Source organism: Carcharhinus amblyrhynchos, chromosome 11 (genome assembly GCF_965287045.1).
Source record: "Carcharhinus amblyrhynchos chromosome 11, sCarAmb.v2.hapA, whole genome shotgun sequence".
NCBI lineage: Eukaryota > Metazoa > Chordata > Chondrichthyes > Carcharhiniformes > Carcharhinidae > Carcharhinus > Carcharhinus amblyrhynchos.
The window spans coordinates 54,946,141-54,960,035 of NC_137334.1; the positions used below are offsets into that span (position 1 = coordinate 54,946,141).

Here is a 13,895-nt window from a genome sequence, read left to right on the forward strand (position 1 = left end):
CCACTCCCTCCACCATCAACGCAGAGTGGCAGCAATGTGCATAATATACAAGATACATTGCAGCAACTCACGAAAGCTCTGCCAGCACCATTCAAACCCATGACGTACAGCACCAGAAGGGGATTAGCAGCATGTGCATGGGAATATCTCCACCTGCAAATTCCCACCTAAGCCACACACTATCCTGCCTTGGAACTAATCAGCATTCCTTCACTCTTGTTGGATCAAAATCATGGAACTCCCTCCCTTACAGCACAGAGTGTATCTACACAAAACAGATTGCAGTGATTCAAGACAACATTGTTACCACCACCTTCTCAAAGGCAATTAGGGATGGGCAATAAATGCTGGCCTAACTAGCAATGCCAACACCCTGTGAAAGAATTGGAACTTGATAATGTTGTCAAAACCTAAAAAAAGTGTGGCTAAAAAGATTCGAAAATTAAAAAGTATACTTGATCAAAATGACAAAATAGTACTAATGTCGAAAGTGTTCATCTATCTTCAATTTCTTCCTCCCCATCCCATCGAATGGCATTAATAGCAAAGACTCAAGGAATATACAACACAAGAAACTGAAGTAAGGGACATGCCCTTTGAGCTGTCCACTGTTCAATAAGGTAATGGCTAAGTGGATCTTGGAAGTATTCTGTGGATTTTCAAAAATAAAACACAAGCTTTAACTGGCAAGTTCTTTCTGATCAAGATGCATGTTTCTTTCAATTAATGTTAGGAAGGTATAGTTAGTGAAATTTTCAGACCTGCGTCTTGTGATTTGCTAACATGATACTTGAAATTTAATTTCATGCTATCTCTGCTTTGGGAATTGCATATTAACTAAGAATAACATGTTCCCAATGGCCTTGTGAAGCAGTACACTAGGGGAAGAGAATTACTCTCTAAGTAGTGAGCTCCAGATATCAGCCAAGGAATGAAGAGAAAAATGGTAACCAGAGTTGAGCTACTTTCCCTCAAACACAAAGAAGAACACACAAAAAAAAAACTCTTCCTATTATGTCTTTCAGAGGAATATTGACAAAACATGGCATTCAAAACATTTTATTTAAAAAACCATAAATGATATTGGAGACATGTGAAAGAAATTGATCAACCCTTTCCAATTGTTCTGAATAATAAAACATTTAAATTTTGAATCTTCAACAGTTTGTTTTTGTGTAACTGAACTGGTTAGGTAAGATATTAGTTAAATAAACAGAAACAAAGAGTACACACCTGTAGTGCTGATAATGCAAAAGGATTGAGTCCCAGTGCATTCGGCAGGGATCCTGAACCCAAAAGTGGAGATGAGGACAAAGACTGGGAGTTAAATTGAGATTGTGCCATTTGTTGTGAGGAGGCTGGAGGCACATTTGTACAGGTGATGGAAGATTCATCACAAGGCATTCTTGGTAAAAGGCTGAACCACTGTCCACCTTTCTCTGTAAGTACTTTCAGCAACTGGTCATTTTGGAGCAAAGGAGAATTGTAGAGTTTCCCTGTGCCAGCTATCAGTGGGTTAAAGAGGTTTGCACACGAGTCTATTTTTTCCGAGTTACTAGATGGAATCGTAAGCTGGGAACTTGAGATGGAGTTCTGAGAGTTACAACGACTAGGAGATGATGATGGAGTGGCAATTACTTGGTTCACATTTTGTTTCTGAGTCACAAAGTCTGATTCAGGAGGCATTTTTGCTACCTCTAAGAGCTTACTCAGTTTAGAAAAAGAACCTGGCTTTTGCAAGAAAAGGTTGGTGCTACTTTTTCCTTTTGAGTCACTTTTGCACAAATCATCACAGTTAGTTGCTGAACAAGAGCTGTCTAATTTCTCTTCAGGTGGCTCAGAAGGCTCTTCCTTAATCTGCAAACTGTTAGCATTTTTTAGTTTTTCTCTTTCTTTTGTCAGCTCTTCAAAGCCTGAAATAATAAATCAGTTTTAATTAAAATCCAACATATTAACATTTTACATTAAGTATATGGTTAAATGGCATTCTGTGCAACACTATCTTTTGAAGTCCAGCTATCCTGGATAACATATACTCAAATTATATTTTTAAAAAACTATGAAATATTTACAACAAACAAAGTGGAATTAAAAGATGAAAACCAACAGCCACATCCATAAATTTTCACAAGACAAAGCCAACGTTGTGAACATAATGATTTGACTTATTACTTTACTGGCCTCACAAACCTGATGTGGATTCTCAGATCTCATTCATTCACATACTGCTGCCAGTTAGAATGGAGAATTTGGTGCTCAACCAAAACTCCACTCACTGTAGTGGCACTGGACAATCCCAGCCGTGAACAAGTTCAGAGGTTTCCAGCACTGGACTATTCACTGCCTCATAAGAGTCATCAATATGCCACATGGTCTGTTGGTGGTCAAGCCAACATGATCACTTACAGAACATAGCAAAAAGGTGATCAAAGTGGTCTCAACAGGATTAAGCAAATACAATAACTTTTCCAGATACAAAATCCAAAGAGTAAAACCCAAGCTTTCCCTTTTAGCAAATTTCACACACTTGCATACCTCCCAGAAGTGATCTTCCACTACACTTTATACATGACTTTAGTTACTTGACAAGAAAGGAGCCAAATGAAATCAGGATAACCATTGTAATTATCTCTTAGTCCACTATCTGTAAACAAGTAGTTTCATAGCTCAACTGGAAATATATTGTTCTTAACAACATCCTGCAATTAAGAAGATTATATTTTCTGTTGCTGTGAACTGTTCTCTATGATGTCCAAAAATGGTTCTGCACAAACAGTATTCCAGCTCCTCCTGGTCCCAAAATGTTCATTTTTTTTACTCCCTGTTCCACCATGCAGATGCCCATCCAATTAGCAGCTAAAATTGTCAATTCAGTGTACATCCAAGGATCTAAACTTTTATAATTAATGAAGCTCTAGCTAATTAATTTACCATCTCTGTTTCCTATGGGTTAGAACACCCCCCCTTTCCTGATGTACAGGGCAGAACTGTGCATGCAGCTAAGTGCAACATCTGCTAGTACAGGATGCATTTATATAGCAACTTTCACAATCACAAGACAACATTCCAAAGTGCTTTACAGCCAATCAAGTACTTCTGAAGTTGTAACAAACATGACTACATTTCCTATTTCAGCACTACAGCGATGGGCCAACTGACCTCCTTCTGTGCTGTAATTCTATAATTTAATCTGATTTGTGCACAACAAGCTCTCACTAACAGTAACGTGATAATGACCAGATCATCTGTTTTTGATGAGGTTAACTGAAAGATAAATATTAGCTAGGACACTGGGGATAATTCCTCTGTTCTTTTTTAAAAATTACTTTATGGGTTATAGGTTTTGCTGGTTAGGCCAGCATTTAATTCTTCAAAATATTGCTGTGGGATTTTTTATGTTCACTTGAGGGGCAGGCAGAGCCACGTCACATCTGAAAGATGGGACCTCAGATAGTGCAGCACTTGATTAATATCGCATTGGAGAGTCAAGCTGGATTTTTGTGCTCCAGCTTTGGAATCCACAACCTTGTGACTCAAAGCTGAGTACTATCAACTTACCCGTGGTCGACACGTTACGGAATAATGGCAAACAGTTGCATTTATATGTAGTTGCTCAGGTGATCCCTGTCATGATACTGCTTTAAAACCAAAGGTTTTGCCTGTCCATTCCCAACAATCATCAAAATAAAGATGGGCTCCACATTGATTAATGTTTGTCTGTGGAATCCTGCTGTGCACAGGCTGTTGCATTCACTTATAGACTTGAAAAAATGTGATCACATTTTGAAAGTTTCCAGGAGATGCAAAAATTCCCCACTGGCAACTTGAGCCAAAAATGATTTTAAAAACATTACTCCAGATTAATTTAATTATTTTTGAATTTAATGACATTGAAAAGTGGCAACCTCTCCCAGGGTATAGGATAATGGAGTTGGAAGATGCTGGATTTCAGCATTGCTGCTCAACTTGAGCATATAAAATGTAATAATGCTAGAGGTACCATCCTTCCATGAGATTCTGAAGCAATACCCCATATGCCTGACACAGTGATTCAGGGAGATGTTAATGGGAGCATAAACTTTCCTGGTCTCCTGGCCAATATCTCTCCCTTGACTAATCAAAGTCAACTAGTTATTAATTCCATTACGTTGTTTGTGGAATCTTGCTCTGTGCAATGTTATTGTTGCATATTCTTGCACAACAACAGATGGTGCATTTGAAAATGATTCACAGTATTTGAAGTACTTTGAGCTGGTTCAGAGATGCGATATGGATGTATATAATCTTGTTGAAAGAAATAAGTTTGTTAAGCTTTTTTGTTTGCAAGATATTAAACAATTCAACAAAATCAAATTTACTATTTTCTAAAACAGCATCCATATTGGCATGGTTTAAATTGGGATTACTATATAAATGATTTAAAATGGACTGAGCATCAACAACCTCAGTGTAAAACTACAAAGTACATTTTCTATAGCTATGTTTCAATAATTCAGAAAGTGGTTGAATAAATGGCATAATTTTTCTTGTTCTAAGTTGTTTAAGTAATAAAAAATAGAACGATTTCCCAAAGAAATAGGTAGAAAGTCATAGGAAAAAAGACACAAGCTGCCCATACCACGTCACGGTGCCTATCTCTTGGTACCTGGCCAAATAGGTGTACTGAGAAGCATCTAGCCATTCTCTGATGATATTTATGCTGAGAAGGATCTATTAATAGAAAACAGGCAGAAAAAGCCAAAAGAACATACCTTTTATCAAAGCAAAATTATGTTAATTTTTAAAAATATACCATTGAGTTATCCACTTTCGACTGGAACAAGATTGTAGGTTCTCTCATTTATCATGTTAGTTTGATTGTAACATGCTTATTTCCAAGGATTTCAGATGCCACAGCAATAAGATCACATGCAGTAAAAAAAAGCCAGCATCACTTTACCTTCTGCACTTTCCATGCCTTCAACAAACACGCCTCCACACTGAGGAAGTACCCAGTAGCGTCGTTTATAACGATCCTGGCCAAATGTCATGGCACGCAATGAATGAGAGGCTTCAAACAGCTTCTTACGGTATTGGCTTTGTTGCTGTTGAAATAAAACATTTATAGTCAGGCAATGATATTCATTTTTACAAAAATATTTCTACAATATTGAACACGACTTGCAGTAAGATATACTTCGCTGTTTAGTTTAATTACAAGCATGTTTTTGAGTTAACAGAAGAGCTGGAACATGGCAAGGAGGATATTCTGACCAAATAAGGATATTCTGACCAGAACAAAGAGTAACAAAATGCTATAGTGAAACAAAGTTTTAAAATATATTGTCCTGATTAGTTAGGTTTCTGTACAGCAATATGTATGCACCACCACTATTTCAATTTCTATGGTATCTCCAACACAAAAATATCCAAGGACAATGAGATTGAAAGGGGAGAAATAGATACTGATCCAAAGTAGTAGGTGACTAAAATCCTGACTAAAGAGAAGGGTTTTAAGGAAGATCTTAAAATACGAGAGGGAGGTGAAGGTATTAAGGAAGTAATACCAAGCTATAAGACTTGGACAACTGAAATTACAGGCGACGACCATAGTGCAAAGGGAAGGGGAGATACCCAAGTGATCAAATTCAGAACCACAGAGCTTGCAGATAATTATGGCTTGGGGACATAGTGTTGGAGAAATTGTAGATCAAAAGAATTGCAAAGATATGGACGTTTCAGGAGTAAAACTCCACCAATGACTCCAATAGTTCATTTTGTGTGAAAGGCAGGAGTTCAGGAAACATTACAGGAAAAATAAACATCCTGACTCAGGAGAAAGTCCAACCTAAAAAACAATTTGGGAGACTCTTGTCCATCCTCATATTTGGCCAGCTGCTTCAATTTTCATATACTGTTAAAACAAAAGGGCAAACAACCAATATCTTGAATTATTTAAATGTGATTCAAATTGGTATCAGTCCCTTTTGGTAGAATTTGCAGCAAAATCAAGCTGAAATAATAGCCAAGCAATTATAAGTTAAGGTTTCTTTGAGAGAAATTCTATAGAAATACTGAAATGATAAATCACAACTGTACTAAATACAGAGCAGTATCCTTACAGGCTTGTCAAATAAACATTTATTCAGTAACAGTCAAAGCTCAGAATAAAATAAACTGTTGCCATGTCCTAAAAGTATAAATCACATTCACTATTACTTGTAGCTATGTAGCTATTTGTCACTGCCCATTTGGCTTAACTTGGTGATAGTTTAAGCAATGGTAGAATAGACTGCAGACCATAAACTGTCCTGCTTTGCCTAGAGTTAATTAGATGTTCACTGAATACGAAGTTACATTGAGCGTTTGTGTAAACTATCAGCTATTATTATGAATAATACAAAAAGTCATTGAACAGGAGTAGCAAACGTAGCGAATTCTGGTTTCTATCTCCTTCCTAGATGCATCAATAGGAGTGTCCCTGACAAACTAATTATTGTAACCTTTCCAACTAAACTGGTTTCACGTTTTCTTGACTATTATTCTTCCCTTATCTAATCTCTAGCCACCTACATTTGTAACTCTTTTGCATCCTTTCTTATCCACTAAGAGTATACAGCCCATCAATACCTCTGTCCTTTTGTTTGGCTTCTTTCTTGAACAGCAAATCCACATCAGTACCTTTCTCCACCCTGCTGATCTCAAACTAAGTTTTCTTTAAAATCCACTCAACTCAAGGGAATGGCAGCATATTAGTAATGCTACTGGACTCGTAACTCAAGACTAACAGCCCAGAGGCCTGGGCTAGTGCTCAGGAGACACAAGTTCAAATCTCACCACAGCAATGGGGAGTTTAAAATCATAGAACAGTTACAGTACAGGAGGCTATTGTGTCAGTGCTGGTTCCCTGCAAAAGCAATTCACTTAATGCCACTCTCCTGTCTTATCACTGTAGCCCTGCAAATGTTGCCTCTTCATATAATGATTCAATTTCCTTTTTGAAAGCCACAATTGAACATCAAAACAGAAAATGCTGGAAAGATTCAGCAAGTATGGAAACATCTTTGGAGAGAATAACATTTCAAGTCCCCTTGACTTTTGCAGAGCCTGACTGAATGTGCCTCCACTCTCAGGTAGTGCATTGCAGACCCTAACCAACCCCTGCTTTAAAAATGTTCATCACATTACCGTTGTTTCTTTTCGCAACTACCTTAAATTTGAGTCCTGATTCTTGATGCTTTCACCAATAGGAGCAGTTTCTCCCTATTACTGTGTCCAGACCCTTTATAACACTAAATACCTCTATCAAATTTCCTCTTAACCTTCCTTCCCCAAAGAGAACACTTCCAGCTTCTATGATCTACCTCTGTAAAAGTGCTTCGTCCCTGGAACCATTCTTGTGAATCTTTTCCATACTCTAATGTCTTCAAATGTGGTGCCCAGAACTGGTTGCAACACTCCAGCTGAGGCCAAACCAGAGTTTAATACATAGTTCAATTAATTAATTTGGAATAAAATGCTAGTCTCATTAATAATATTTATGAAATTATCGGATTGTTGTAAAAGTTTATCTGATTCTCTAACATCCTTTAAAGAAATCTACCATCCTTACCTGGTCTAGCTTACATGTGGCTCCACACCCATAGCGATATGATCAACTTAACTGCCCTGAAATGACCTTGGTAGCCACTTGGTAGTAGCCAGCTCACCACCACCTGATCGTGAGCAAGTAGGGATGCGCAATAAATGCTGGCTTTGCCAGCAACCCTCACACCCCAAGTGCAAATATTTAAAAAAAAACACTCTTAAGAAAATTGTCACCATGAGAACTTACATGGATCAGAGCCAAACATATCCTATACACATTTCAGCTCTAATCCCACACAGATACCATTCTGGGCTTTCTGTTACAAGCAGCATTTCCTACTTTTGTTTTGGTCAGAAGAATTTCTTGACTACCATTCAGATTTCACCCCATCTCTCATCTTTGCATAGTCTCTCTATTCCTTCGCTCACTTTATGCAACACCCTCATTGTCTGACAGTTGCTAACCATGGCACAATTGTGCAATGAAATCATGGGAAAATGAAGGAAATCGGGGGAAAATGAAGGGCAAGCCCAGGAACTACCTCAGACCTGTTCAATCTCAGCAACAGACTTTCCAAAGATATTAGAAGTCCAACGATCCTTAAATTTACCTGACTTTTGTGCTCTGCTTCATGTAAATCAAAATCCTATTTTTCAGTTTCTCTATCTGCATCACATTTCCATTGAGTTACTCCACTTACACATTAAAACTTTAAAAAATATTCTCCTTTATTCTCAGATGACACTTTCTCCAAATGTGTTAATAGGGTCCTGGATCATTTTTGTCTTAATATTCTGCCCTCACTCCCTTCCCCTCATCTCACAAAGATAACAAGATTATCATTGTCCTCATCCATCCTGAGTCTTTCTAGTCACCAATTTTGACATTTCTTTTCATGTGATTCCATTTTACCTTCCCCTCCATCTTTTTAGAAAACCCATTCCCTCTTGATGCTCTGCTTCATTCCACCACTGAACATTAAACTTCTTTCTCATTCAACTGCAGCCGACAGAAGAAATGTGAACACCTGTCAATTCACAAATTGTCATAGTGCTATCCAGAACCCCATAGTCCTATGAAACAGAAAATCTTGCGTGATTCCCCAATCTAATCCACTGTACCATCTACTTAATGTGTAGCCTCCTCAGTGGAGAGACAAAATGCAAAATTCACTTTGTCAAACGTTCCATCCAAAGCGCAAGCCAGAATTACAAATACAAAATATGGAAGTGTAAGATGTGAAGAGGACAGTGTAGGAGGACATAAACAAGTTCTAAAGGGTGGAGCGGACAAATAGGTAGCCGATGATGTTCAAATGCAGAGAGGTGTGAAGTGATTCATTTTGGTAGGAAGAACATGGAGAGGCAATACAAAATAAGGGGTAATTTTTCTTTTGGCGGGGGGGGGGCGGGTGGAGTGCAGCAGTTGTGGGGCCTGGGTGTTTATGTGCATAAGTCATTAAAGGTGGCAGGACAGGTAGAAAGAACAGTTAATAAAGCATATGGTATGTTGGGATTTATTAACAGGGGCATAGAGTATGACAACAAGGAGATTATGCTTATAAAATATTATAACTTATAAAATACACTGTCAGCTGGAATATTATATGCAGTTCTGAGCGCGACATTATAGGAAGGATATGAATGCATCAGAGAGAGTGCAGACAAGGTTAACAAGAATGCTTCCAGGGATGTGAAACTTCAGTTATGAAGATACATTGGAGAGGTTAGGGCTGTTCGCCTTGGAGGGAAGAAGGCTAAGAGGGGATATGATAAAGATGTTTAAAATTATGAGGGGGCAGCACAGAGTAAATAGGGAGGAATTGTTCCCATTCATAAATGGATCAAGAACAAGAAGGCACAGGTTTAAAGTAATTTGCAAAAGGAGCAAATGAAATGCGAGAAAATACTTTTTTATACAAGTGGCTCAGATCTCTGGAACGTACCACCTGGAAATGAGGTGGAGACAGGTTCATTCGAAGCACTGAAGGGTATTTGATGATTATTTGAACAGAGACACGCTCATAGCATACACCACTGCATTTATAAAAGCAATCATCTGAGGATCAGTTATTTGTCCCCTCTAAAATAGAGGATTGTTTTTATATTATTTTGGCAACTGTTTCAGTGAGGGCTTTCAAAGTTGTAGTTTTTGGATTAAAGTCCATACAGTCAATTCAATGATTACCAACCAGAGTTAGCGTTCAGGGTGACTTAAAATGCACTGCAGTGTGTTATCCAATTAATATAAAATGGTTAATATAAAACAATTCCCATCACTTCAATATATCATTTGAATTGCTTTGAATACTGACATTTATAGGCCAAAATAGGTGGAGTTTTAATAATATAATAGTGAATCAAAGAAGTTCTCTTTTAAAATTCCAGAATCTACTTAAATTCTTGCCATATGCAAAGCAAAGCAGTTAATTTAAAGTCTGAACAAAGAATCCAAATTTATAGGCTCATGGTTACATTTTGTCTTCCCAGTGCCTCATGTTGTATCTAGCCCTCAAACATCTCTGCTTGCCATGCACATGTCTCTACCCACTCACATCAGGCCAACTAATCTTGTTCAGTGTTCTAACAATGGCCAGCACCACAGACCAGTGGAAAACTGAAACATCATGTCCATCAAGCACAGCACCCCTGCCGTCTCTGCAGCACATCAGTCCTAGTGATAGGAAAGAAGTTTAATTGAGATCAATAATGTAGGGCACCAAGGTTTAAATTGAAAATGGGAATTTGAGCCTGGACACAGACCCCCCCCGCCCCTCCAATGCCAAGCCTCAGTGATTACCACTGTCTGAATCTCCCTCACGTACCCTGCAGCTGAACACATTCAACTGCAGCTGGGTTGGGAGTTGGGAACAACCTGGGGTTGATGAGTTGGGGCTCTGGAGTGTGTGGGGTTCCCTGTGCGGGTCTCAGTATGGAAGCCAGAGGTGGTTTTTATTTATTTTAACTCTTTCAGAGTAACTATTGATGTAAAAATAGCAGAACCATCTAAAGCACAGAGCGATTGTCCATGGGATGTTAGCGCTTCTGGACAATTGCTGGATAAAGTCTGCCCTGGGAACCTGAGAGAGGAACTCCCCAATAGACCTTTGGAGTAACCCTTAAGTCCAACTCAGGGAAGTTACAGGTCAATATGCAACAGTTCTATGTTAACAAAGTGCTAGGTTTTGTGCTCCTAACCTGAACCAGTTCTAGCCTCTCTTTAAAAATGTGTTTGATTAATGCAATCTAGAAACATGCAACTCAAATAATTTAATCCTGACTGAAGACTGACACAACAAAGGCAACAAGTCAGAAATTTCTGAATCCAAAGGACAAGAAAAATAATGATCTAAAATATTCATTACAGGTGGATACAAATTACAGGTTGGAAGCAAGAGAATCTCTACCTTGCTCAACTTCTCAATCTGTTTCTCCAATTCCTCCACACTAGTCGACTGTTCTCCATCATCCTAAAAAGAAAACACAGACAGCTATAATTACGAATAGGTACTTGTGACATTTTAAGAGATGTCCAAAATTAGGTGCAGTGAAGTTCACCTAAGATTAACTGCAATCAACTTCAACTCTGATAATCCTACAGGGCAGAGCTTTTCAAAATGCACATATTAGTTAGATCATAGGGTTAAATACCATCATTTATTATAGTGTCTTGTCTAACTTCACTGTTATTAATTGAAATCTTGGTGAATGCAAATTTAATCTTTAAAGTAGTATATACTGTAGGCAACATGTTAAAATTAAAAGCACAGACAAGGACTGACTTTTTTTTAAAAGGAAAAGAATTTTTAATCCATGTCTTCTTTCTTGATTGCAAACAACTGTAAAGTGGGCTCCATGTCCAGTCACCTGGCCACGCCAAGTTATTACAGTCAAAATGATTGGCAGTGAACACCATTGACTTAAATGCTATTTCCTGTGATTTTCATCAATTGAAATTTGATTTTGATGCAACAGAATAGTAGATTGGCATTTGATATTGATAATACTGATAAATCACACTAATAGCTTAGAGTTCATTTACATAATATTAAACATTTTTAAGTACTAGAAAGAGCCATTTTATGAGTTCTACATTTAAGCAGTATCACTTCTGTTACACACAAAGTACTCCAAGAGAAAGCTTAATGAAGTGACTCTGTGATGCATCATATGTTATGAATATGCCTCAACTTAAATAGTGCAATGTCCAATCATACCGGCTTGCATTTACAAGGATTTATCTTAGAACTGTCCAATTTCTTTTTTGACAAACAGCAACAAGGAAAACTGATATCAAATCAGGTAGAGATTAGGTGGAATAACTAAAAGTTTGATCAGTAAGCCATATTCACGAATGTGCAAATGCATAAATGAATTGAGTGCATGTACTAGTTACAATGTGATGTGGTCTTACTCATTACCGCATTGCCATGTTGTCCTGGATCCTGTGTCCAGTTAAAGTTGTACCAAAATCAAACAAGAGTAGTATTACAGCTATGCATACACATAATCAGGCCTGCACGCATCTGCAGAATTCATTTTTAGTTGACCAGAAAATAGTGCAAAGCCAACAATATAACTTGGACCTGCCAATTCCTTATCGCCAAGCAAATACGAATCAAACTGATACCTCCACTGTCTCCATTAGCAACCAACAAGATCTGAATTCTGGACTCTGTTACAAAACACAAGCTCAGTTTTAACTATATTTCAAAATAGGCACTGTGCCAATTACCTCATCTTCAGCAATTTCCAATTTTTTTGATTTCTTCTCTTCATCTTTATCTTCATCATCATCTTCATCATCTCCCTGATCATCACTGTCATCATCGTCATCATCATCATCATCACTATCCCCACATTTTCTTTTTCTCTTCCGGCCAGGAGTGGGAGTTCCTAAAAAACGGTGCTCTCCATTGCTATCAGCATTGCCAATAGTCTCTTTCTTACCAGTTCGTTTCGCATGAATGATTTTAAGCCTGGGAATAGTTAAAGTATGTCAGCAGTCTTTTAAATCAAAGCACTGTATCATGATCTCTGGCAGTTCACAAGCAGCATGCTCAAAGACTTATGGGAAAAGAAAATGCAAGAATTTCATAGTCTCCCTTCTGATAAATTTCACCCAGTCAATACAATTTTCACAAGTCTCATTATTCAGTTATGTCATTTGATTGAAACAGGGGAAAGGATAGTGGTAATACTGAATAATTTATGGGGGAGGGGGGAAGCTTCCCAACTTAACACTGAAAAAAAAGTTTAAGATCTAGGAATATTTCAAATTAAAATGTAAATAGTGATAAATTCATTTAATTTGTGAAGTCCAAGGAAAAACATAACAACTTACTTCCGAAGTTTGCCTTCCACAATCCATTTGTCTCTTCTCAGATTGGACATGTGATCAATGTTTTTATCGATTTCACTAGAAGAAATGCATTGCAAATTAATAGTGGCCCCATTCTAAAAGGCACATTTTGCATGAAATTTCAAGGAAAAGCACATACTTTACTACGACCTTGCTGCACGCAAGTTCATTAACCAAGAATGCAAGTACAGAAGCTTTCTGAGCTGGAGTGTGCGCCTGGAAAGGTTTTGTATTTAAACTTTCTGTAAGTTCAGTTTGTCCATTGTGGGCCTCCAGGTAGATTTGCAAAATCTCTGAAACGGTGTCCTTGTTGATCCTGACATTGGTCACATGGTCTCCAAGAAAAGTCCGTGCCTGTGACACAAGTTTTAAAAATTAATTATGTGGTAACATCTCTGCCTTGAAATGCAGAATTCCTTATATTTTGCAGAAGTATCCAAAGTCAACATCTAGAGCGATAAAGTATTGTCTTTATTACTTTTTGTAAACAAAAAGGAGAAACACATTTTTGGATATATAAGCACTCTATATTTGCTCGGATTGACCCTCAGTTGTGATTTCTGTCCGTGGAGTGCACCCTTTTCTGCCCACAGTCTAGATTAAATGATGATGAGACCAGGGATTGCAACAGAGAGTCCCTGCAATGTAATCCAATTTCCAGAATGTATAATATGCCAGTGTGTGATTGTCCTCCTTTAAAAAGACTTTCGTGCTAGATCAACTATGTTATATTGTTCAATTCTGCATTAAATAAATATAACAATGCATTGATCCAAAATCTAGCCTTGATCTAACAAGAAAATGTTTTGAAAAGAGCAAAATCACACAATTACATATTATACATTCTAGAAATTGGATTACATCATAGGGATTCTCTGTTGCAACCTGTAGTCCCATCATCATTAGTCTAGACAGTGGGCAGAAAAGGGTGCACTCTAGTGACATCTGCTGACAGAAATGACAACTG

The 13,895-nt window shown here is 37.8% G+C and overlaps 1 protein-coding gene across 11 annotated transcripts in view; it reads right to left on the reverse strand.

Moving 5' to 3' along the window:
- The window catches only part of baz2ba (bromodomain adjacent to zinc finger domain, 2Ba), a 276,122-nt gene that overhangs the window by 36,134 nt on the left and 226,093 nt on the right, over positions 1 to 13,895 (reverse strand). For all 11 annotated transcript variants that reach the window (XM_080199128.1, XM_080199127.1, XM_080199132.1 and 8 more), the window contains 6 exons: positions 13,068 to 13,282; positions 12,911 to 12,985; positions 12,302 to 12,545; positions 10,974 to 11,036; positions 4,940 to 5,084; positions 1,234 to 1,913 (listed from right to left, as the gene is read on the reverse strand). In XM_080199128.1, coding sequence (XP_080055254.1) covers positions 1,234 to 1,913; positions 4,940 to 5,084; positions 10,974 to 11,036; positions 12,302 to 12,545; positions 12,911 to 12,985; positions 13,068 to 13,282 — 1,422 coding nt within the window. The remainder of the gene's footprint in view (positions 1 to 1,233; positions 1,914 to 4,939; positions 5,085 to 10,973; positions 11,037 to 12,301; positions 12,546 to 12,910; positions 12,986 to 13,067; positions 13,283 to 13,895) is intronic.